At 35.1% G+C, this 22,020-nt stretch overlaps 2 protein-coding genes across 6 annotated transcripts in view; one reads left to right on the top strand and one right to left on the bottom strand.

Moving 5' to 3' along the window:
* Window positions 1-5,219: 5,219 nt before the first annotated feature.
* On the bottom strand, window positions 5,220-6,930 carry Rpn10 (regulatory particle non-ATPase 10). Its single transcript, XM_090166154.1, has 2 exons — window positions 6,849-6,930; window positions 5,220-6,658 (listed from the first exon to the last, which is right to left on the bottom strand). Exon 2 carries the CDS (start codon window positions 6,628-6,630, stop codon window positions 5,377-5,379), a length of 1,254 nt encoding a protein of 417 aa, XP_090022280.1. The 5' UTR covers window positions 6,631-6,658; window positions 6,849-6,930; the 3' UTR covers window positions 5,220-5,376.
* Window positions 6,931-6,972: 42 nt separating this feature from the next.
* The window catches only part of rdgB (retinal degeneration B), an 82,105-nt gene continuing 67,057 nt past the window's right edge, over window positions 6,973-22,020 (top strand). For 4 of the 5 annotated variants that reach the window (XM_090166151.1, XM_090166152.1, XM_090166153.1 and 1 more), the window contains exon 1: window positions 6,973-7,275. The gene's annotated coding sequence lies outside the window, so the exon portion shown is untranslated. Of the gene's footprint in view, window positions 7,276-18,665; window positions 18,836-22,020 lie in introns of those variants that run through there. The other variant, XM_090166149.1, reaches the window with a different exon arrangement.

Here is a 22,020-nt window from a genome sequence, read left to right as displayed (position 1 = left end):
AGAGTTGCTATTCCTTATATTTACTACAGGAGAGAACAGGTGTTATTAATGGCACATTGAGCTTATAAAATATGAAGAACGAATCGAAGCAACTGATGTACTCTTTTTTTCCCGACTTTTGTGGGCGGAGCTTAGAGATTTATACTAATATAATCGAATAGCCGTATCATTTATAAATAATTTTTTAATAATATTTAATATTATTAAATTATTTGTAATAAAAAGTTGTAATAGTAGTATAATTAATTATTTTTAATATTGGCTATGTAAATAATATACGAATTTAAATATTGAGCATATAACTGCTAATAATTATTATTTAAATTAAACATTTTACGTTGAAATTACTTTATATATTATAATATTTTATACTTATAACGTAAAATGACGTGTAGTTCCCTTTAGTCAACAGAGGGCGCCACTAAATGTTAACTAGGCGGGGCCTGCTTAATAGCAAGGATCCTATATGTTAGAAGGATATGAGGCGAGGGACGAAAAATGGCAGGTGGGTCATGCGCGATAGAGAATCCGTCTTTAGATTCCGTCAAGGACAAAACATGGGGGAAGCACCGCCAAAATTTGCCCTTGAGGGAATAGAAACAATACATCCCACGTTTAGAGGCTCTCTTAATATCGACGGCGCTGCCGGCGTTTTGAAAACATGGGCTGGCCGGAGGGCTACCTATCCTTCTAACATGCTATGTGTGTTGGTTCTTAGCTGCTTCCTACCGCTATTGAAAATATCGATAGAAAATGTTTGGTTGTATACTATTGGACCGAATCCCGTTTGACCGAATCCCATTGAACCGAAAAGTATTTTCGTTTATAGCCCAATATGGCGGGATTCAGTTGAATGGGAAATTTAAATCTGGTTCGTTTTAACTTCGGGTAGGTTAGTTCAGGTTGGGTTAGGTTAGGTTAGGTTAGTTCAGGTTGGGTTAGGTTAGGTTAGGTTAGGTTGGGTTGGGTTGGGTTAGGTTAGGTTAGGTTAGTTCAGGTTGGGTTAGGTTAGGTTAGGTTAGATATGGCAGGCAACTATTTAACGTCGGGTCTTATCAAGGTTATTTTCCAAAGTTAAACCCGGAAAATATCAAATTTCCAGGGAAAAAGGCGAGGGTCGGACATTTGCCATTATTTTGTACGGGATTTCGGGATTTCGTAGAGATTTTGGTATTTTATCACTACTTTTTGAAGTGATTTTGGGATTTCAATGTTAATTTACCATAGCGAGAGTTAAAAGATTTTGAGATTTTAGACAAAGTGTACGGGATTTTGGTAAATGTCCGACCCCTCGGAAAAAGGTCTAAAAATACACGTCGGTACGAAATAATAAATATTTAAGACATAGTTTAGTCCAAATTAGATATACTATCGTCACGTAACCTACGATATATAAATATGTATCACTAACGGTATATTGAATGAAAACCGCGCAAAACACGGTTTTCGGTCGATTGGAATTCGGTTGAATGATACCATAGACAGTATATGTATATCCCTAAGGGGACGAGAAATCGCCTACCTTCCACTGCATTAACGTCGCTGTTTCTCTCACTGACGCTCTGTTATTGAAAGAGGGGGGGGAAACAAGTAAGCTTCTAAGCACTTCAAATGACCTTGAAAGTTCCCGTTTTTAAAGTACGGCCGTCTTTATTCAGTTGGGGCCCTAGCATCGACACGAACTCTTGCAGCTGGCCGCAAAGCGACTGTGATGGGGGTCTAAAAATCAGAGCGATTTCTCGTCCCCTTAGGGATATATACTGTCTATGATGATACATTCGGACGAATGGGATTTCGGTCCAATGGTCTACAATCAAAATGTTTATGGAATGTGTTAAATTACCGGCCATGCCATCTACGAGCCAAAGTCAAGCAAGTCTAAGGAAACCCACAGAAAATCAAAGTTTTAGTTTTGATCTATAATAATTGCAATAATAATCTATAAGTTATAAAAGGGAGTTTAAAGCAACGAAAAAAAGTCAGTCTTATGTAAAAACTGTCTTGGATTCTTGTTTCGACTTTCGTACAAAAGTCATGTATCTCGACTTGCTTGCCCTTAGCTCTCAGGTAGCGATTTGTAAGCGAAGGAATAGAAAATTTACATTCCTAGATAGTACCTTGAACGAATTGGTGGGGTGGCGGTGAGTTTCGAGAAGGTTTTTCCGTTGTTCAACGGAGTAAGGCTAGCTGCAGACGTCGCAACAGACGATATTTTACAAAATTTACAACAAGAGTAAAAAGCGTTAAACACGTCAGCAACGGTCTCAACGAAATAATTTTTCAGCTACTTCGTTTAGAGTTACTGAACGCAGCCTTTGTAAAAAATGTTTCTTACATTTTAATATAATTTTTGCACCCCGTTCTGGACGCGCCACTGCATGGGCAAGGAGGATAGGAAAGGAGGCGAAATAGGAGGCATGAACGCGCTAGCATCCTTGTAAGAAGAACTCGGCGCGAAAATTTCGGGAAACTGGCGACAACACGTAGCGTAGCGGCCGCAATCTTGCCGCCATTTTTCCGAAATTTTCCCGCCGAGCGCGCTGTAAGCTTCTTACAAGGATGCTGGCGCGTTCATACCTCCTACTTCGCTTCCTTTCCTATCCTCCTTGGCATGGGTAAGTGATCGATGTAATAAATTTCTAACTGTACGACGTTTTGCGTTTCCGGCTTTTGACGCCACGATGCCCATTTCATAGCCACCAGAAAATCGAAAATCCAGCATTTTGAGAGCTTCTCGCGTTGGCCGCTACGTGGCTCTATGTAAACTGAAAAAGAGTCGTTACGAGGGGGAACGGGACATCAGGGTGGGAAATAAGGATTTATTTTGAAAGTGGACAGGTGAACAGTGACCCCCCTGGCCTAGAATAAATAAACTGAACCATGACCAGTGCACGTCGTCTGCTACATTATAATAGCGTGTTTTAACTTTTAACGGTTTTTATAGGGTGAATTCTAGGGCTGTGCGAGTCATAGAAATAGAAATGAGACTAGAACCACTGCACTATCCGGTAATCTCAAGGGAAACGGGCAAGCTAAAAGGTTTCCATGACATTGGAATCGCTACTAATCCACGCAGGAGCTAGTGCGCCATCTATTGAAAAAAAATTAAACTTTAAATTTTTTAAAATAGATGGCGTGCTCCCACAAAGAATACTGGCAGTCTCACGGTAGCCTTCTTACTCGTACATCTCACCACAGTTTAATCTTGCTTCCAGCAGGGAGTAGTAGTCCCTGCTTCCAGTCTCATTTATCTATTTCTATGGTGCGAATACTCGAACATAATCGATTACTCGGCATTTTTTTAAATCGAGTACTTGAACTGGACCTCGAATAAGTAATTGGAAAACACTCGTCGATTATCGAGACCAAAAAGTTGAATAGTCGGGTATCCGATTACTCGAATAAGCTGCTGTAAGTTCAAAGACGGGGTTTTGCAAATTTTTTGGGGTGGAAATATTAAAGGGTACCAACAAGACGTACAAACAACAAATGCTTGAATAACCTTGGGTATGGATCACGGTTTTTAATACGTAGTGCGCCTGCGCGTTTTTTCTTCAAACAATATAGAGTAGTATCACCTCGTAGCTTTGGCCATGGCCGCCATTTTAGGCGCGTTTTTTTCTCTATAGGAAAAAGCATGGGTGACGTTGCGTGATGTAGCACTGATACTACTCTATTATTAAGTTTTTGTTTTGTTTTGGAGTGTCACTTCACTAATTCGGATATCGGCCGGCGTTAGAACTTAGAAGTCTTAACTTCCTAAGCAATATACGGACAGACGGTACATTAATAATTAAAAAAAAGTATATTCTATGGTTACTTTACTATTAATTACTATGATTAGGCTATTATCCTAATATACTAGTCTTTTTCTATCCCACTAGTCACTATAAGGTTACTGAAGTTCTGAAAATTGTGGTTCATTTAATTAAAGGAATATTTTTACTAATTTAAAATTTACTTTCATAATTACTCGAATAAGACCAGCTCCTAATCAAGTATACTTGATAACCCGACTCGTTAAAAATATTACTCGAGGTTTTTTTTAATTACTTGACTCGAATAAGAAAATTTTCCCTTAATCAAGTACTCGACTCGACTTAAGTACTCGACTCGACTTGAATACTCGATGAAAAAAATTTCGTACTCCATACCCGACTTGATGGCCTAAAACGACTACTCTCACAGTCCTAGTTAATTCGAATTGGAGTGTACAAACATGCCACAGCCGCCGTTACACAGACCTTCAAATCCAAAGACTAATAAATAATATAACATCCTTGCTCTAAGTAGACGAATATTCTCTTTGACAAAACGCTATGCTACCTATGACTAGAGTCTTTGTCGGGGTCGGTCTGGCAGCCCTTTACAACTGCCCTATACTGTGTATCACCTCAACTTCACTCTGAATTTATACTGCCGAATCTAACGTTTCTTAGATCTCTTATGGTACGTTTCACGTCTGAAACGTGTCTCGAGGGCCCGAGCAGGGTTGTAGAGAGATGGTTCGATCACTTAGATTTTTTATTTAGCTAAATATTTTTCTACCACGGATGGCGCTAGTGACGCTAAGTAGCCCCTACCGATATTTTGTGGGCTTTACCTCATTACACTGGAGTAACTACGGAAAGGGAACACTACCAAGTTTTCGTGTCGATCGATCTCGGATCTTTATTATCTCTAAATTAGTTAATTTTCGCTTTGTTATAAATTCATTAACAATTTAATTTTTGAAAATTGCGAACAATCTAAGCAAACCTAAGCTAATTAAGAGCCAAAAGGCAAAATAACGGTCAGTGTTATTCCTTTATTAATTCTAGTACAAAATTTGTATTTCAGTTCAAATAAACTGAAATTTAATGTTCGCTAATTATAAATTTAAATGATTGTTCCCAAATGAACGAGTGTCATTTGGGAACAATCTTTTAAATTTAATATAATTAAATTTTCTAGACTATAAAAATTTAGCTTCAAGATTTTTCGAATGATATTTATAATGAGGATTTAACACACGCTTTACAAAACAATTAACTGGATTTTTCCCGCGCTTTTTTCAAATAATTTCATGATGATAGACGGCAGCGCCACCTGATAACAGCTAAGAACCCTATAGAGAAACCTTAATAAATAATTGTTCAACCACTTCAATAACCATTTTCTAAATGAGAATTAATAAAATAAGATATTTTTATAAAATTTAGGTCCTTTCAGCACACAACTTTGTTCAATTTTAATTTTCATTTATTTCTAAATTCAATTCCAATGCTGTATTTCCAAAAGAAAAACTGCAAATATATATGCGTGTACCATAAATGTTAACAAAAAATTATCAAAGCAATGGGAAAAATGATTAAATATAAAGTTCAATTTAAATGTTTATTTCTTCTCGGGTTTCTTGGTGTCCTTTTTCTTCTCCTTCTCTTCCTTGGCAGGTTGGGAAGACGCTGGACTTTGTGATATAAGGCCCATTGCGCTTTGGGGGTTTACACCCGGTAGGTTCTCCAGAACGCTTTGGAGAAATTCGGGATCATTCATAACATCGGAATAATCTTCCCCCTTAGCATCATCCGTCTCCATTGGGATTGGACTCTCTTTGCTGGTTTCTTTCGCATCTTGTGATTGACTGAGGGACATTTGCATAGCGTACGCTATTTGCTCTTCTTCCGTCATAGCTGCAAAATCAAGAACTTTGCTCTTTTTATCTTTATCCTCAGCAGGTGCTTTCTTTGGAGCTCCTGGAGCATCTGGTTTAGCTCCATCTGTTTCCGTATCCATTTCCAAACTCATAGCCAAGGCCTGTTCCAACATCGCTTCTTCGGCACTAGCCCCTGAAGTATTAACGCGCAAAACTCCTGGAACTTGAGCGTTAGCTTCGTTAGCCGATTCAGTCGTAACTTTGCGAGCCTCTTCTTCTTGACGTTGACGCTGTTCCTCCATGGATACTCTCAAAGCCAAAGCCAATTCTGGATCTTCATTGGGATCAACACCGAATTCAAACCCAGCTCCTCCAAGTCCTACAGCACCAGTACCATCCTCTCCCTGAATAACTGCAGATGAAATTAGAGTATCCGAAAGATGAGGTCCGTGTTGAACGGTTACGAGATGACTTCCAGTTCCTTCCTTGCCATTAATCGTATTTACAAAAGCTGCCAATTTCTCCACATTTTGTTCAGCTTCACCAAAATTGACAATATCGACGTTGACTTTCTCTTTCTTCAATCTCTTGGCCAATTTGATAAGATCTTTCTCATCAGCATCGATGGGGCTACCAACGAAAGCAATAATTCTCATCTTATGATTCTTTCCTTGGCGATGTTTTAGGGTCAAATGCGCAATCCTCAATCCAACAAGTAAATTAGTATTTCCCTTTGGTTGAATTTGATGAAGCTTTGATAATATGCGGCCAACATCGCTGGTAAGGGTGGCAAGAACTTCAGGACAGCTGTGGGATAACGAACGGTCGCTGGACATGGTCAAAAGGCCGACGTTGTTTTCCGGATTCGATCTTGTTTTGGAGTGGCAAACTAGACTAACAGCTTCCTGTTGGGCTTGTAGCCGTGTTGGGATGAAATCTCCATTTCTCATATATTCACTGTTGTCTACACAGACCATAGTGCTTTCCAGAACCATCTTGAATTCTTAAGTCGACGTACGTCAGCTAGAATATTAAAACCAACGCTATCAGATGACTTGCATTCCTTCAAAATATTGGCAAGGCTTAATAATATAAAACCTTTTATAACTAAATTTAAAAAGTAAATCTTTAAAAACAGGTATCAGGCTCGCCTAATCAAGAATATTACGTTTTGTTTTCATTGAGTCAAAAGCAAATTCAATAAAATGATTACCTTAATATTGCAGATATTTAATCAGTCCTCATACAATACGTTAATTTGGAAAAAACTTAATCACATAGAAATCTAGATGGCGACTGAGTATAAGGATTTTTTTTAACTTATATGTCCCTGCAAAGTGTCGCTCCCTGTCGGCGAGGAAGTGCAAAATGGCGAGAGATGTGTTTTCACGTTCGCCATGGATTTCGCGGCTTTTAACGATAACATGCTAATTAGGGAGATTTAATTAACAAATTATAGCTTATTTCCCAGTTAAAGTACCAAAGAAGGCGGCAGAAAAGATAAGGATACGTTTTATCGGACGCGTTAACGAACTGGATTCCAGTTACTCTGTTTGTTTGCGGTGTGTAAAGTGGGCCTCGGCCATGTGTTACAACCAAAATTCCACTCAACAAGTTCCAGCTTTAAGCAATGAAGCCAGGTAAGTTATCCAGGTGTATTACGAATATAATATAATGATAGGGATATAGTCCCACTAATAATCTGACAATAACGCGATTCGAGTTAGGAAATAAAATAATTATTACAAAACGTTCCCCATTGTTTTCGCGATACCTGTACCTTTGTTTACTTCTGTTTTGGTTAAACGGGTCTCATCCTACTATAGACAAGACGCAAACTGCTTTCCCCCCTTTTCAATAGGTACATCTCAGAATGGGTTCGACCTACCGCCCTTTGGGGTACCACCATATATCCCCTTTTTCCGGTGTTTCCCAATGTAAACCCCCCTACGAAATGGGAGGGGCGCAATAACCTTTGGTATTTAGAAGATCCGTCGTGAGGTAGACTTGTAGGGCGTCTTATACGTGACCCTAACTTGGTCTGTCCGTAATTGAACCGTTCTAACGGGATTTAAAACTTTGTAACACAACCGTTCTCTATAAAATGTGGGGCGTGGTCATACCAGGGTTGCCATAGGCCAGGTAATTTGTAAAAAATCGGGGAATTTTATGCATTTGTAAAAAGTCGGGAAATGTATCTCGATATTTTTATGACGGTAATTTTACGATATTTCGATAATAAAGTATGTGATTATTATTTTAGTTACTCAAATATTATTGTCATATTGAAACCTTTATTTAAAACATAATACTAAGATTAATTAAAATTAAATTCCTTAACTTCTGATTAAAGTAAAATATAAAATTAAAATCTGTAATTTCGGCATTAAAAAGAATTTGAAAATATTATGGCCACTGTGACCTAAATTCCACCTTTTTAGGTGTGGCCAAAGTGGCCAAAATTATTGTATTCAAATGTAAATAAAGTAAATATACTAATTAAAGTAGTAAAACTAAAAGAAAGTAACTTACATGATAAAATTGGGAGATTTGAGATATTAGAGAGGTTAAGCCAGCGCCCGAAAATGGCTTGAAAACGTGTAGGGAAAACTTGTAGAAGGTGCAGGCTGTACACACAAAGCTACGTCTACAATCCTACAAGTTCCCCCTACACGTTTTGGCTTAACCTGTCCACAATATTTAGTAAATTTACCACAGATTTTGCGAGGTTAGTGAAAAAACAACCTAACAGACGACCCATACCTAAATTAGGCTAAAATGTATTTTAGAGCCCAAAAGCTTTCGACTCGGTCAATATATTTGACTAAAGTTTTTTTTTTTTTTTTTTTTTGAGAAACACAAACATCGGTGTCGACCCGAGGCCTTAGACACCAGCACACACACAATAACTGATTAATCAGGGTGAGATATGTGTGACGGCCACGCCAACGGGGGGATACGTGGGGACAGGGGTGGGGACACCCGTGGCGGAAGTATCCCGACCACCCGTTGGGGGATTGGTAGTCGTCCTCACACGGCCTTCCACAAACTCTGCCTCCCGGACGCCTGGGATTACAGGAGTGAGCCACTACTCCCGGCATTTGACTAAAGTTGCCCAAAGCTAATATGATTAATGGCAATTTTTTGGGAATTTTTAATGACATTTTTTGGGGAATATTTTATGGCAACTTCTTGGGAATTTTCAACGATTTTTTTTTATTTTCTTAATGGCAATTTTTAAAGACCCTTTTTTTGGGAATTTTAAAAACAGATATTTTGAAAATTTTAAAAAACAATTATTTTGGGAATTTTAAAAAACAATTATTTTGGGAATTTTAAAAAACACATTATTTTGGGAATTTTAAAAAACAATTTAGGCATTTAAAAAAATCCAATTATTTTGGGAATTTTAAAAAACAATTTAGGAATTTAAAAAATCCAATTATTTGACATACTAGCTAATATATAGATATTTTTGGTCATCTCGGTATTTACCGCATTATTTGACATCGTTCAGTGACCACTTCGTAACACTGATTGAAAGACGTTGGTTTCTCCTTCGCGACAACTTGTTTGATCTCGCGCTTCTCGGGATGAGCATCATCACCATCCAATTTATAATAGGATCGTTAGATTTATTTTTCATCTTGGTCCTTTTTAACTTTTGTTAAAGGGGCCAAGTCTTAAGGTTTCGTGGCCACTTGACAAAAAATGCCGAACATTCAAAATGTGTGCGGAAGTACGTCTTCGTGCTCTCCGTTCGTTGTCGTTTAAATACCGCTACTGCTCTTCTTTTCTCCGGACATTTTTCTGTCGTTTTGTATTTTGGTTGAAGTTTCATCTCGTGCTTTCGTCCTCGGAGCACCGGAGCACGCGACGAAACCCAACGACTTAGAAGAAGCGGGCATTTATTGGACCGCCGCCTATCAAGTGGTTTTTCGTTTTCAGACGTTCTTTTATAATACCAGAAGCGAATAATAGATCCTCTTCGTTGGGAAGTATATTTCTTCGTGAGATAAATTAAGATAAATTAAGAAAAATATAAAAATTAACTATTTAGAGCGTTGAATACTACCAGAATTGAGGGACTCCTGATAATAACCATACTAGCAGCTCAGCTCCCAGGGTACTGTAAGCGGTAGGAGTGGCCAAATGAGCTGGGCGTGGCTAAACGAGGGGAACAAATGAGCTGAGTGTGGCCTAATTAACTGAACACTATGAGCTGGGTGTGGCTAAATTAACTGAACACAATACGCTGGGTGTGGCTAAATTAACTGAACACAAGGAGCTGAGCGTGGCTTAATTAACTGAAAACAAGGAGCTGAGCGTGGCTTAATTAACTGAAAACAAGGAGCTGGGCGTGGCTTAATTAACTGAACACAATGAGCTGTTCGTGGCTTAATTAACTGAACACAATGAGCTGTTCGTGGCTTAATTAACTGAACACAAGGAGCTGGGCGTGGCTTAATTAACTGAAAACAAGGAGCTGAGCGTGGCTTAATTAACTGAACACAATGAGCTGTTCGTGGCTTAATTAACTGAACACAAGGAGCTGGGCGTGGCTATATGAGCTGAACAAATTCATATACATCGTAGCTAAGCCCCAAGGTTAGTGGAGATTTCACCAATATTGCGAAGCCCAGCTTTAAAACAACCGCCATGACACTTTTCTACGTCACCAATGACGACGAAAACGATCCGCAATCCTGGCTGCGTTCAACAACTCTAAAAAAGCTCAGCGCTGAGTTCAACGGTCAGCGGTTTTTTGCTGAACGGGTTTTTTAACTTCCGGTTTTGACGTCACGTTGATCATCGGGGACTCAGCGGAAACATCGGCTGAGCGAGATGGTTTTTCCGTTGCTCATCGGTGTCGTGACGTCATTCGACAAAGTTAAAGGAGGGGTAGCAGACGATATTTTGTTCGTTAAGTCAGCGAACTATAAATCGTACAACAACTTTTAGATTTTTGTGACGTAGCGTTGATTAAAAGAACTCAACGGTTTTTCTCCGTTGATAGTTGTTGAACGCAGCCCCTGTTGGAAAAACAACCACGTGACCACCGTAGGCGTCTTATATATCACAAACTTGTTGCCACGGCAACGAAAATAGGCCACAACGGCGAGCGAGCTACGAATTATTTGGACTGGCAAACGTTCACGATCAGATCGCCACAGGTCAGGGAACAGGGGCGTAGGAACGTTCTAGAAGTTGGAGGGGGCAAAGATAAACGAAAAGGGGTCTGGAGAATGGTTTTTAATTTTTAATGGAGTGTAGCTTCTCCGAATGCATGTGTACTTGTTACTACTACCTAAATTGGCGGGAAAAGACTGAAATTTAAACCCAGTTGAGGTTCTATAAACTGTATATGCTTTTAAAATGATAATTTGAGCCTTTTGAAGATTTCAACTGATTAAAGGTTGGAGGGGGCAATAACATTAGTTGCCCCTCCCAGCAAAATTCTAGGGAGGGGCATTGCCACCCTCCCCGGTTCCTACGCCCCTGTCAGGGAAAAGATTGGAAATTTCAATAATGTCACTAAATTTTAGAAAGTCAGCGAATTTAAACTTATCTTGAAAATTTTGCGAAGGTAATTTCTCTATAGTTTTGTGATTATTATTTTAGTTCCTTAAATCTTCTGATCATTTTTAAACCACTTAATTTTTATTTTTTAACAATCTTTTTAAGAGTCATCTTATACTAAAATATTAGTTAATTAAATATAAAATATAAAAATTGTCTAATTTTGACTTTAATAAAAAGTAGGGTAAATATTTTGGCCTTAAAAAAATAAGAAAACAAAACTCTAAAAGTAGGGCAATTATATGAATACATTGCGGCAACCATGACATTTGAATAGGCTGAAAAACGGTCAAAAATAGTGCGTCAGAAAATAGACATGTGTGACTAAACGTAGCAACAGATCGCTAATTTTATTCATCAAAAATGAAAATTTTTCAAGAAAAAAAACCTTATTATTCATATAGTAACTTAATCTTATATTGACCTAAATAACCAAAACACTGCGAACCTTTAGGCCTAGCCATCGATTCCGCGTTACGTCACAAGAAAGAAACAAGATTGCGTAATCCGCAGAGAATGGGAACCGTTGCTGCGTTTAGTTGCGAATATTACAGGATTTTTACTAATTAACAAGATTTAAATTAAGATCGATTAATCCCTCTTTTACAATATATGTATAAATTTAATAATTAATTTATTTAATGTGTTTAGTATTATTTATAATTCATTGAGATGAGACCGTTATTGATCAAATGAAAGTATTCACGTGACGTCATCATTACTATTCCAGAGGGCCAGCGTCATTCCACTATACCCCATCACTCACTGACTTTGAGCCTTGGCCGCCATCTTGTCTTAATTTATCGTGAATATTAAAAATCGAGAAAATTGGACGAGATGGCCGCCATCAGAATGTGAAGGGGGAGGGGGGGATAATTCTTACCCATAAATTTATCCAAGATGGCGGCCGGAAAGAAGTCTTCACGAGAGACTTAGACAATATGGCCGCCATCGTTCTAATTCAGGCTATGAAGGGGGCATTTAAGGTCAGGTAATTTGAACATGATTCCAAAATTAAGGTGAGGTAATTTGAACATGATTCCAAAATTAAGGTGAGGTAATTTGAACATTATTCCAAAATTAAGGTGAGGTAATTTGAACATGATTCCAAAATTAAGGTGAGGTAATTTGAACATGATTCCAAAATTAAGGTCAAGGAATTTGAAAATGATTCCAAAATTAAGGTCAGGGAATTTGAAAATGATTCGAAAATTAAGGTCAGGGAATTTGAAAGTGATTCCAAAATTATGGTCAGGGAATTTGAAAGTGATTCCAAAATTATGGTCAGGGAATTTGAAAATGATTCCAAAATTAAGGTCAGGGAATTTGAACATGATTCCAAAATTAAGGTCAGGGAATTTGAAAATGATTCCAAAATTAAGGTCAGGGAATTTGAAAATGATTCCAAAATTAATTTCAGGGAAAAGTCAAGGAAATTTTAAATGGTCCAAAAAAGTAAGGGCATCTTAAATGGTCCAAAAAAGTAATGGAATTTTAAATGGTCCAAAAAGGTAAGGGGATTTTAAATGGTCCAAAAAAGTAAGGGAATTTTAAATGGTCCAAAAAAGTAAGGGAATCTTAAATGGTCCAAAAAAATAATGGAATTTTAAATGGTCCAAAAAGGTAAGGGGGTTTTAAATGGTCCAAAAAAGTAAGGGAATTTTAAATGGTCCAAAAAAGTAAGGGAATTTTAAATGGTCCAAAAAAGTAAGGGAATCTTAAATGGTCCAAAAAAGTAATGGAATTTTAAATGGTCCAAAAAGGTAAGGGGATTTTAAATGGTCCAAAAAAGTAAGGGAATCTTAAATGGTCCAAAAAAGTAATGGAATTTTAAATGGTCCAAAAAGGTAATGGAATTTTAAATGGTCCAAAAAAGTAATGGAATTTTAAATGGTCCAAAAAAGTAAGGGAATCTTAAATGGTCCAAAAACGTAAGGGAATTTTAAATGGTCCAAAAAGTAAGGTAATTTTAAAATGACCCCAAAAATAATCAGTAAAATAAATTTTTGAAAGATGTATTAAAAATACATAATAAATATTTTTCAAGATTTTACCTTAAACCATTCATTTATTCTAAAAAAATGGTCAGGGAAAACCTGAAAATGTCAGGAAATTTAATTCCGTAAATTTTGTACAAACCCTGCATTTACCTTTCACAACCGACAAGATGACGTCAATTTAAAGTGATTTTCCCCCGAAAATGTATAACCTTGTAATCTACATCGAAAAATAATCTTCTAAGGTTTAAACAAAAAAAGAGCAATTTATGATAGTGACCTTTTCCGCTAACAGGATTACGAATATCCGTTTAATGTTTTTTAAGCCTCGGAACGTAGTAATCCATCGAGTGAAACTGTGAAGACCATCTCCTCTTTGTGATAAAGGCAGCCCTTGTATCCGGGTTGGGTGTTCGCGCAAATTGCCGGAAAATGCCCCTTCAGAAGCCTGTCAATCTTTATTAGTAAAGCCAAATTGATTAGATAAGGGCTCTCTATTGAGACGATTTTTAGACCTCGGTCTAAAACATAGACCACTTACACTCAGCGGGACTCGTAACGGCGTGCTTAACAGATTTGTCATTTGACGCCCAGCTGATACCATAAGTCTATAATATTGTTCCATAAGTTGGTAACTTTGGGGAATATTTTACTGGGAGCTAGTAACGAAGTGACGTCATCACAAAAGAAAAATATCCCCAAAACGTTGACGAAGCCCGTAATGCAGTCTGTCTTGTGAATAGTAAGGGAATTTAAAGAATTAGTAAAACTGGTGAGAGAACAGTAAGGGAATTTAAAGAATTAGTAAAAATGGTGATGGAACAGTAAGGGAATTTAAAGAATTAGTAAAAAATGGTGAGGGAACAGTAAGGGAATTTAAAGAATTAGTAAAAAATGGTGAGGGAACAGTAAGGGAATTTAAAGAATTAGTAAAAATGGTGAGGGAACAGTAAGGGAATTTAAAGAATTAGTAAAAAATGGTGAGGGAACAGTAAGGGAATTTAAAGAATTAGTAAAAAATGGTGAGGGAACAGTAAGGGAATTTAAAGAATTAGTAAAAATGGTGAGGGAACAGTAAGGGAATTTAAATAATTAGTAAAAAATGGTGAGGGAACAGTAAGGGAATTTAAAGAATTAGTAAAACATGGTGAGGGAACAGTAAGGGAATTTAAAGAATTAGTAAAAAATGGTGAGGGAACAGTAAGGGAATTTAAAGAATTAGTAAAAAATGGCGAGGGAACAGTAAGGGAATTTAAATAATTAGTAAAAATGGTGAGGGAACAGTAAGGGAATTTAAATAATTAGTAAAAAATGGTGAGGGAACAGTAAGGGAATTTAAAGAATTAGTAAAAAATGGTGAGGGAACAGTAAGGGAATTTAAAGAATTAGTAAAAATGGTGAGGGAACAGTAAGGGAATTTAAAGAATTAGTAAAAATGGTGAGGGAACAGTAAGGGAATTTAAAGAATTAGTAAAAAATGGTGAGGGAACAGTAAGGGAATTTAAAGAATTAGTAAAAAAATGGTGAGGGAACAGTAAGGGAATTTAAAGAATTAGTAAAAATGGTGAGGGAACAGTAAGGGAATTTAAATAATTAGTAAAAAATGGTGAGGGAACAGTAAGGGAATTTAAAGAATTAGTAAAAAATGGTGAGGGAACAGTAAGGGAATTTAAAGAATTAGTAAAAATGGTGAGGAAACAGTAAGGGAATTTAAAGAATTAGTAAAAAATGGTGAGGGAACAGTAAGGGAATTTAAAGAATTAGTAAAAATGGTGAGGGAACAGTAAGGGAATTTAAAGAATTAGTAAAAATGGTGAGGGAACAGTAAGGGAATTTAAAGAATTAGTAAAAATGGTGAGGGAACTGTAAGGGGATTTAAAGAATTAGTAAAAATGGCGAGGGAACAGTAAGGTGATTTAAAGAATTAGTAAAAATGGTGAGGGAACAGTAAGGTGATTTAAATAATTAGTAAATATGGCGAGGGAACAGTAAAGGGATTTAAAGAATTAGTAAAAATGGCGAGGGAACAGTAAAGGGATTTAAAGAATTAGTAAAAATGGCGAGGGAACAGTAAGGGAATTTAAAGAATTAGTAAAAAATGGTGAGGGAACAGTAAGGGAATTTAAAGAATTAGTAAAAAATGGTGAGGGAACAGTAAGGGAATTTAAAGAATTAGTAAAAATGGTGAGGGAACAGTAAGGGAATTTAAATAATTAGTAAAAAATGGTGAGGGAACAGTAAGGGAATTTAAAGAATTAGTAAAACATGGTGAGGGAACAGTAAGGGAATTTAAAGAATTAGTAAAAAAATGGTGAGGGAACAGTAAGGGAATTTAAAGAATTAGTAAAAAATGGTGAGGGAACAGTAAGGGAATTTAAAGAATTAGTAAAAAATGGTGAGGGAACAGTAAGGGAATTTAAAGAATTAGTAAAAATGGTGAGGGAACAGTAAGGGAATTTAAAGAATTAGTAAAAATGGTGAGGGAACAGTAAGGGAATTTAAAGAATTAGTAAAAATGGTGAGGGAACAGTAAGGGAATTTAAAGAATTAGTAAAAAATGGTGAGGGAACAGTAAGGGAATTTAAAGAATTAGTAAAAAAATGGTGAGGGAACAGTAAGGGAATTTAAAGAATTAGTAAAAATGGTGAGGGAACAGTAAGGGAATTTAAATAATTAGTAAAAAATGGTGAGGGAACAGTAAGGGAATTTAAAGAATTAGTAAAAAATGGTGAGGGAACAGTAAGGGAATTTAAAGAATTAGTAAAAATTGTGAGGGAACAGTAAGGGAATTTAAAGAATTAGTAAAAAATGGTGAGGGAACAGTAAGGGAATTTAAAGAATTAGTAAAAATGGTGAGGGAACAGTAAGGGAATTTAAAGAATTAGTAAAAATGGTGAGGGAACAGTAAGGGAATTTAAAGAATTAGTAAAAATGGTGAGGGAACTGTAAGGGGATTTAAAGAATTAGTAAAAATGGCGAGGGAACAGTAAGGTGATTTAAAGAATTAGTAAAAATGGTGAGGGAACAGTAAGGTGATTTAAATAATTAGTAAATATGGCGAGGGAACAGTAAAGGGATTTAAAGAATTAGTAAAAATGGCGAGGGAACAGTAAAGGGATTTAAAGAATTAGTAAAAATGGCGAGGGAACAGTAAGGGGATTTAAAGAATTAGTAAAAATGGAGAGGGAACAGTAAGTGGATTTAAAGAATTAGTAAAAATGGCGAGGGAACAGGTAGGGGATTTAAAGAATTAGTAAATATGGCGAGGGAACAGTAAAGGGATTAAAGAATTAGTAAAAATGGCGAGGGAACAGTAAAGGGATTTAAAGAATTAGTAAAAATGGCGAGGGAACAGTAAGGGGATTTAAAGAATTAGTAAAAATGGCGAGGGAACAGTAAGGGGATTTAAAGAATTAGTAAAAATGGCGAGGGAACAGTAAGGGGATTTAAATAATTAGTAAAAATGGCGAGGGAACAGTAAGGGAATTTAAAAAATTAGTAAAAATTGTGATGGAACAGTAAGGGAATTTAAAGAATTAGTAAAAAATGGTGAGGGAACAGTAAGGGAATTTAAAGAATTAGTAAAAAATGGTGAGGGAACAGTAAGGGAATTTAAAGAATTAGTAAAAAATGGTGAGGGAACAGTAAGGGAATTTAAAGAATTAGTAAAAATGGTGAGGGAACAGTAAGGGAATTTAAAGAATTAGTAAAAAATGGTGAGGGAACAGTAAGGGAATTTAAAGAATTAGTAAAAATGGTGAGGGAACAGTAAGGGGATTTAAAGAATTAGTAAAAATGGCGAGGGAACAGTAAGGGAATTTTAAGAATTAGTAAAAATGGCGAGGGAACAGTAAGGGAATTTAAAGAATTAGTAAATATGGCGAGGGAACAGTAAGGGAATTTTAAGAATGAGTAAAAATGGAGAGGGAAAAGTAAGAATATTTTAGGATTTAGTAAAAAAATGGTCAAGGAAAAGTAAGGGAATTTTAGGATTTAGTAAAAAATGGTCAGGGAAAAGTAAGGGAATTTTAGGATTTAGTAAAAATGGTCAGGGAAAAGTAAGGGAATTTTAGGATTTAGTAAAAACGGTCAGGGAAAAGTAAGGTAATTTTAGGATTTAGTAAAAAAATGGTCGGGGAAAAGTAAGGGAATTTTAAGAGTTAGTAAAAATGGTTTTTTGAATCTAAAAAACCGCGGCGACCCTTTGCTAATTCGTAAAATATTTCATAATTAAACTAAATCTTAATTTAATAAGTTAAGTTAGGAGAAACCACCTATGGACTGTGAGAAGGATGATAAAATACGCGAAAAAGTAGATTAGTCCATAAATAAAAGGGATAATATAGCTAAATCCTAAACAAATTTGAAGAAATTAAAAAACTTACTAATAACTCATCCTTAATTTAATAAGACCCTTTAAAACTATTTATGCATAATTCGTAGATTATTTCTTATTTTAACTAATATTATTTTACGAAGCCCGTTCAAAGCTTATAGAAACTTTCAACAGAAGTCTTTTCCCTCGAATCACGTGGCTATTCGCCCTAGCAACTGTTGCCAGGGCCGGCTTTTCTTCCAAAATCGTTTATTGAAATTCGAATTTCATGTTTGAAAGCTTTTATTGTTTAAAGGAAATTTCCTTAGCAACCGTTTTATTTTTTTTAACTGTATAAATATAGTCAAATTGCCAAATCTGGTATTTTAGTATCCTATATGGGAAATCACTTAGCAACCGTTGCTATGGGTCTCAATTTAATTTAATTTTTATAAATTCATATATTTGTCTTTTCAAATAGAATTTTTTTGCATTTAACGCGTATGGAAATATTCCTTAGCAAACGTTGCTACGGCTTTAAATTTAATTTTATTTAATCTATATAAATAGGTACATTAGAATTTTCGAATTAAAAATTCTAGGATTTAACGTGTATGAAAAAATTCCTAGCAACCGTTGCTACATCTCTAAATTTAATTTTATGTATTCTATATAAATATGTAGATTTGTATTTTTAAATTCATAAAGTTTATAACTTAAACTGCGTATAAATTATGAATATTTTAAATCACCCCATCCCCATAGCAACCGTTACTAAGTCTATAACTTAAATTAAAAAGTCTCCTGGATAAAACCGTGCCAAACGAATAACTAAAAATAAAATTCCCCTCTCAAGAGAGGAAGGATACGACATTTGACGTCACTTCCTTAGCAACGGTTGCCAAGGGGTCCCTCTTAATATTAACCCTAATTGCTAAATTTTGAAATTACTCCCTTTTATGTGCCTTTATTAAATTACGAAGCTGAAAAGAAAATCGTGTTTTCGTTTCCTCCCACGCGGTGTCGCCCCTATCGATATATTTTGACTCCTCTCCCTCCTGCGCCCCCCCCCCTCCACATACTCGCCCTGGAAGATGGCTTCTCCTAAGAGCTCGTCTTCTACTTCATCCCCGACATGTTAAGACTTCTAACCTAAAAACTCCTTTTTCATAACGCAGCTTCGAAAAAATAATTACGTTAATTACCTAACTTTAAATTGATATCTATTTTGATAACCTGAACGGCGTGGGATTTGAGAAATCATTGTGTCCTTAACGGTTCTGGGAAGGAGTTTTCGTCTGGTGTATCGTAAGTGTTAGCCGATGGTGATTTGTTGATATCTGTAACGTCGTGTTTTTATTGTCTCGTTCAGTTTCGCGATGTTCGATTTTAAAGAGTGTTTATGTGGTTGATTTTAAATGATATTTTCGGTATTTTTAATTACGCGTGTTAGATAGGCCTTGGTAAATTTTGCGTGTTAGTGGTTTTAAAAAATAATACTTAAAGATTGGTATTAAGATGAACTTGTGTATATCTTTAATGCGTTTGTTATCAGTGGCGTATCGTTATGGGGGTCAGATTTCGAGGGTCGTAATTTTTCTACCATTATTTAAGAAATGTTAAATATAAAATAATGTGTTTAAATTAATTAATAAAATTTTTTTGTTAATAATAAATAATAATAGAAGTTAGGCTGATTTTGACATTGATATGATTTTTTTAAATTAAATTAGCTTCTGATTTTGAGATTGATATGATTTTTAAAAATAAAATTAGCTTCTGATTTTGAGATTGATATGATTTTTTAAAATTAAATTAGCTTCTGATTTTGAGATTGATATGATTTTTTTAAATTAAATTAGCTTCTGATTTTGAGATTGATATGATTTTTTAAAATTTTGAACTAGTATTTAGGTTTAAAACAAATTTAATAAATTAATAAATAATTGAATTTAAAAAAATGCTATGAACAAGAACTCTTGGTATAAATATGTATTTAATTTGTGGGTAGAAATATAATATTTATAGTTCATTCGTTAATATTTTTATACATGAAACATTGGTACTTTAAATATTTATGTATTTATTTATTTATTCATTTATTTATTCATTTATTTATTCATTTATTTATTCATTTATTTATTCATTTATTTATTCATTTATTTATTCATTTATTTATTTATTCATTTTATTTACTTTATTTATTTTATTCATTTATTTCATTTTATTCATTTTATTTATTTATTTACTTTATTTATTTATTTACTTTATTTATTTTATTCATTTATTTCATTTTATTCATTTTATTTATTTATTTACTTTATTTATTTTATTCATTTTATACATTTTATTCATTTTATTCATTTTATTTATTTTATTTTAATTTATAGCTGATATTTGGATTTTATTGAATTTAATTTTTAAACAATTACTGACAATTTCCCAGGTGATGCCTTGGGTATTAGCATATCTGATATTATCTAAAATGTAATTAAATCTTAATAGAATTTAATTACTATTTAATATTTTAGTTTACTTTATTGGAATAAGCAATAATAGCAGACGAGGATGGTACCCCCGCGGGACCTATGACATCAGCTTAGGCTTTCTCATGTTGTGAAAAGTACCATAATAATAGTTATTTTTAAAACCGATAGATGGCGACGGGGTTATTGAAACTATTTCATGCTATTTCTTAGTCCGCCGTTAGAAATACATTATGTGATTTAATCAACTTGATGTAAACCAAGTTGATTTAAATGACTCTTTAAACCTATTGTCATGTTTCCGGTCATCTGATAACACTGCTCGTTTACCTTGTAAAACGAATACTAAATTAAATCCTCTGGCAAACCTGTTTTCTCGTGAAAGCCTTCTATAATATATTTCAGTGGCGTAGACAAGGGCAGGGTTGCCACACGTCAGGTAAATCAGGGAAAAGTCAGGGAATTTAATTATATCTTGGCACTTTTTGAAGGTAATTTTACTCTAGATCTATGACACATTCTTTGATTATTATCTATTTCCTTGAAAGTTTGTTTTTTCAACATTGCAATCACCTTTTTACCGAAATATAAGTCCATTTAAATTTATTAACTTCTGATAAAAGTAAAAAATAAAATTATAATATTGGCCTTAAAAAGTCAGGGAAAATCTCTTAAAATGGTCAGAAAAAACAAGGAATTTGAATCTGAAAATTTTGCGCTACTGACCAGCTTCAAACCCGAGAGGGGGAAGGAAATACGTCACCGATGTGCTCTTCAATCACGTGGGAAGACGTAAGCCTTTGTTGTTAAAGTGATGATTGCAGGAGCAACGCGTAAAAAATCGTCTCACCGCATAAAATAAATAGATTTCTGTTCAGAATAACTTACTAAAATGAAAAGCTACTATTAATAAATAAATCTAAAAATACATTAGTTTAAAATAAAACAACAAAAAAGCCTTAATAAACAATTTGAGGGCTCTTGGCGAAAAACTGTGTGTTTGTGAAGATAACTTTTGTCGAAATGGCTTTTGCGTCGGCGGTATTTACATTAATATCACCGATAGACGGCGCTGTTGCCGGTATATTTAGGCCTCAAGGGCTTTAGTATTTACCCTATCGCCTGGTGTTGATTGAACAGCGATATATCTATCTACACGCGCTAGAAATAGATAAAGGTGTTCTTTATTGGTTTCCATGGCAACCTTCTCTACGGGGCCGGTAACCCCGCCCCCGCGCGCGCGCTTGTACGTAGAAATCAAAATGAAATCTTTTTTTTTTTGTCTTTATATACTTTATAGCGGAGAATTACCTCGAGGCTCCTGTAAAGTGGACTAGCCTGTAGATCTTACACGGTTAAAATGGAAACTGATACATTTAGAGTATCATGGACCAAGGCTTTAATAGACAGGTTAAGCCCGTGGATAAAGTGTAATCGTGACTTTATTGCGCTCAGACGACACCTACGCGAGCTTAACCTGTTCTCGGACCATTTATCTCCAACGGGACTCGTAACGCACGGACTAAAAATATTATTCGCTTACGACTGTGAAATGTGAATACAATTTGGTGGCGCCATCATTTGTTCGTTAATGTAAACTTTTAAGGTGATTTTTAAATATAATTATTCCTAATAATATGTAAAATATTTAATATTGTAACTAAATATGAATTTAATAAAAAATCTCCAAAGCTCTTATTCCTAATAATTCCTAACATTTAATATTTTACATTTATTATTAATTTAATAACAATCTTTTAAGCTCTTATTCCTAATAATACGTAAAATATTTAATATTTTAAGTAAATTTTAAGTTACGAAGCACCTTCAAAGCTTATAAAACCTAACAATAGATGTCGCTTCACTCGTGTTTATAGATTAATACCTACGTCCCTACGAGGATAACCTCACTAGGTCAACATATAATAACATTACGAGTCCTGTTGGATGTAAGTGGTCTTTAAGGGGAAACCGGATCACAGTATATTTTAGTTCGTTTTGTACAAA

This window comes from Leiobunum rupestre, chromosome 2 (genome assembly GCF_980474605.1).
Source record: "Leiobunum rupestre chromosome 2, qqLeiRupe1.1.hap1, whole genome shotgun sequence".
In the NCBI taxonomy this organism is placed as follows: Eukaryota; Metazoa; Arthropoda; class Arachnida; order Opiliones; family Sclerosomatidae; genus Leiobunum; species Leiobunum rupestre.
This window is presented reverse-complemented; position numbering and strand designations above follow the sequence as displayed.

What these genes read in the sequence shown, in the direction of transcription:
- Rpn10 (XM_090166154.1), bottom strand. Translation starts at nt 6,630, where the DNA reads ATGGTTCTGGAAAGCACTATGGTCTGTGTAGACAACAGTGAATATATG.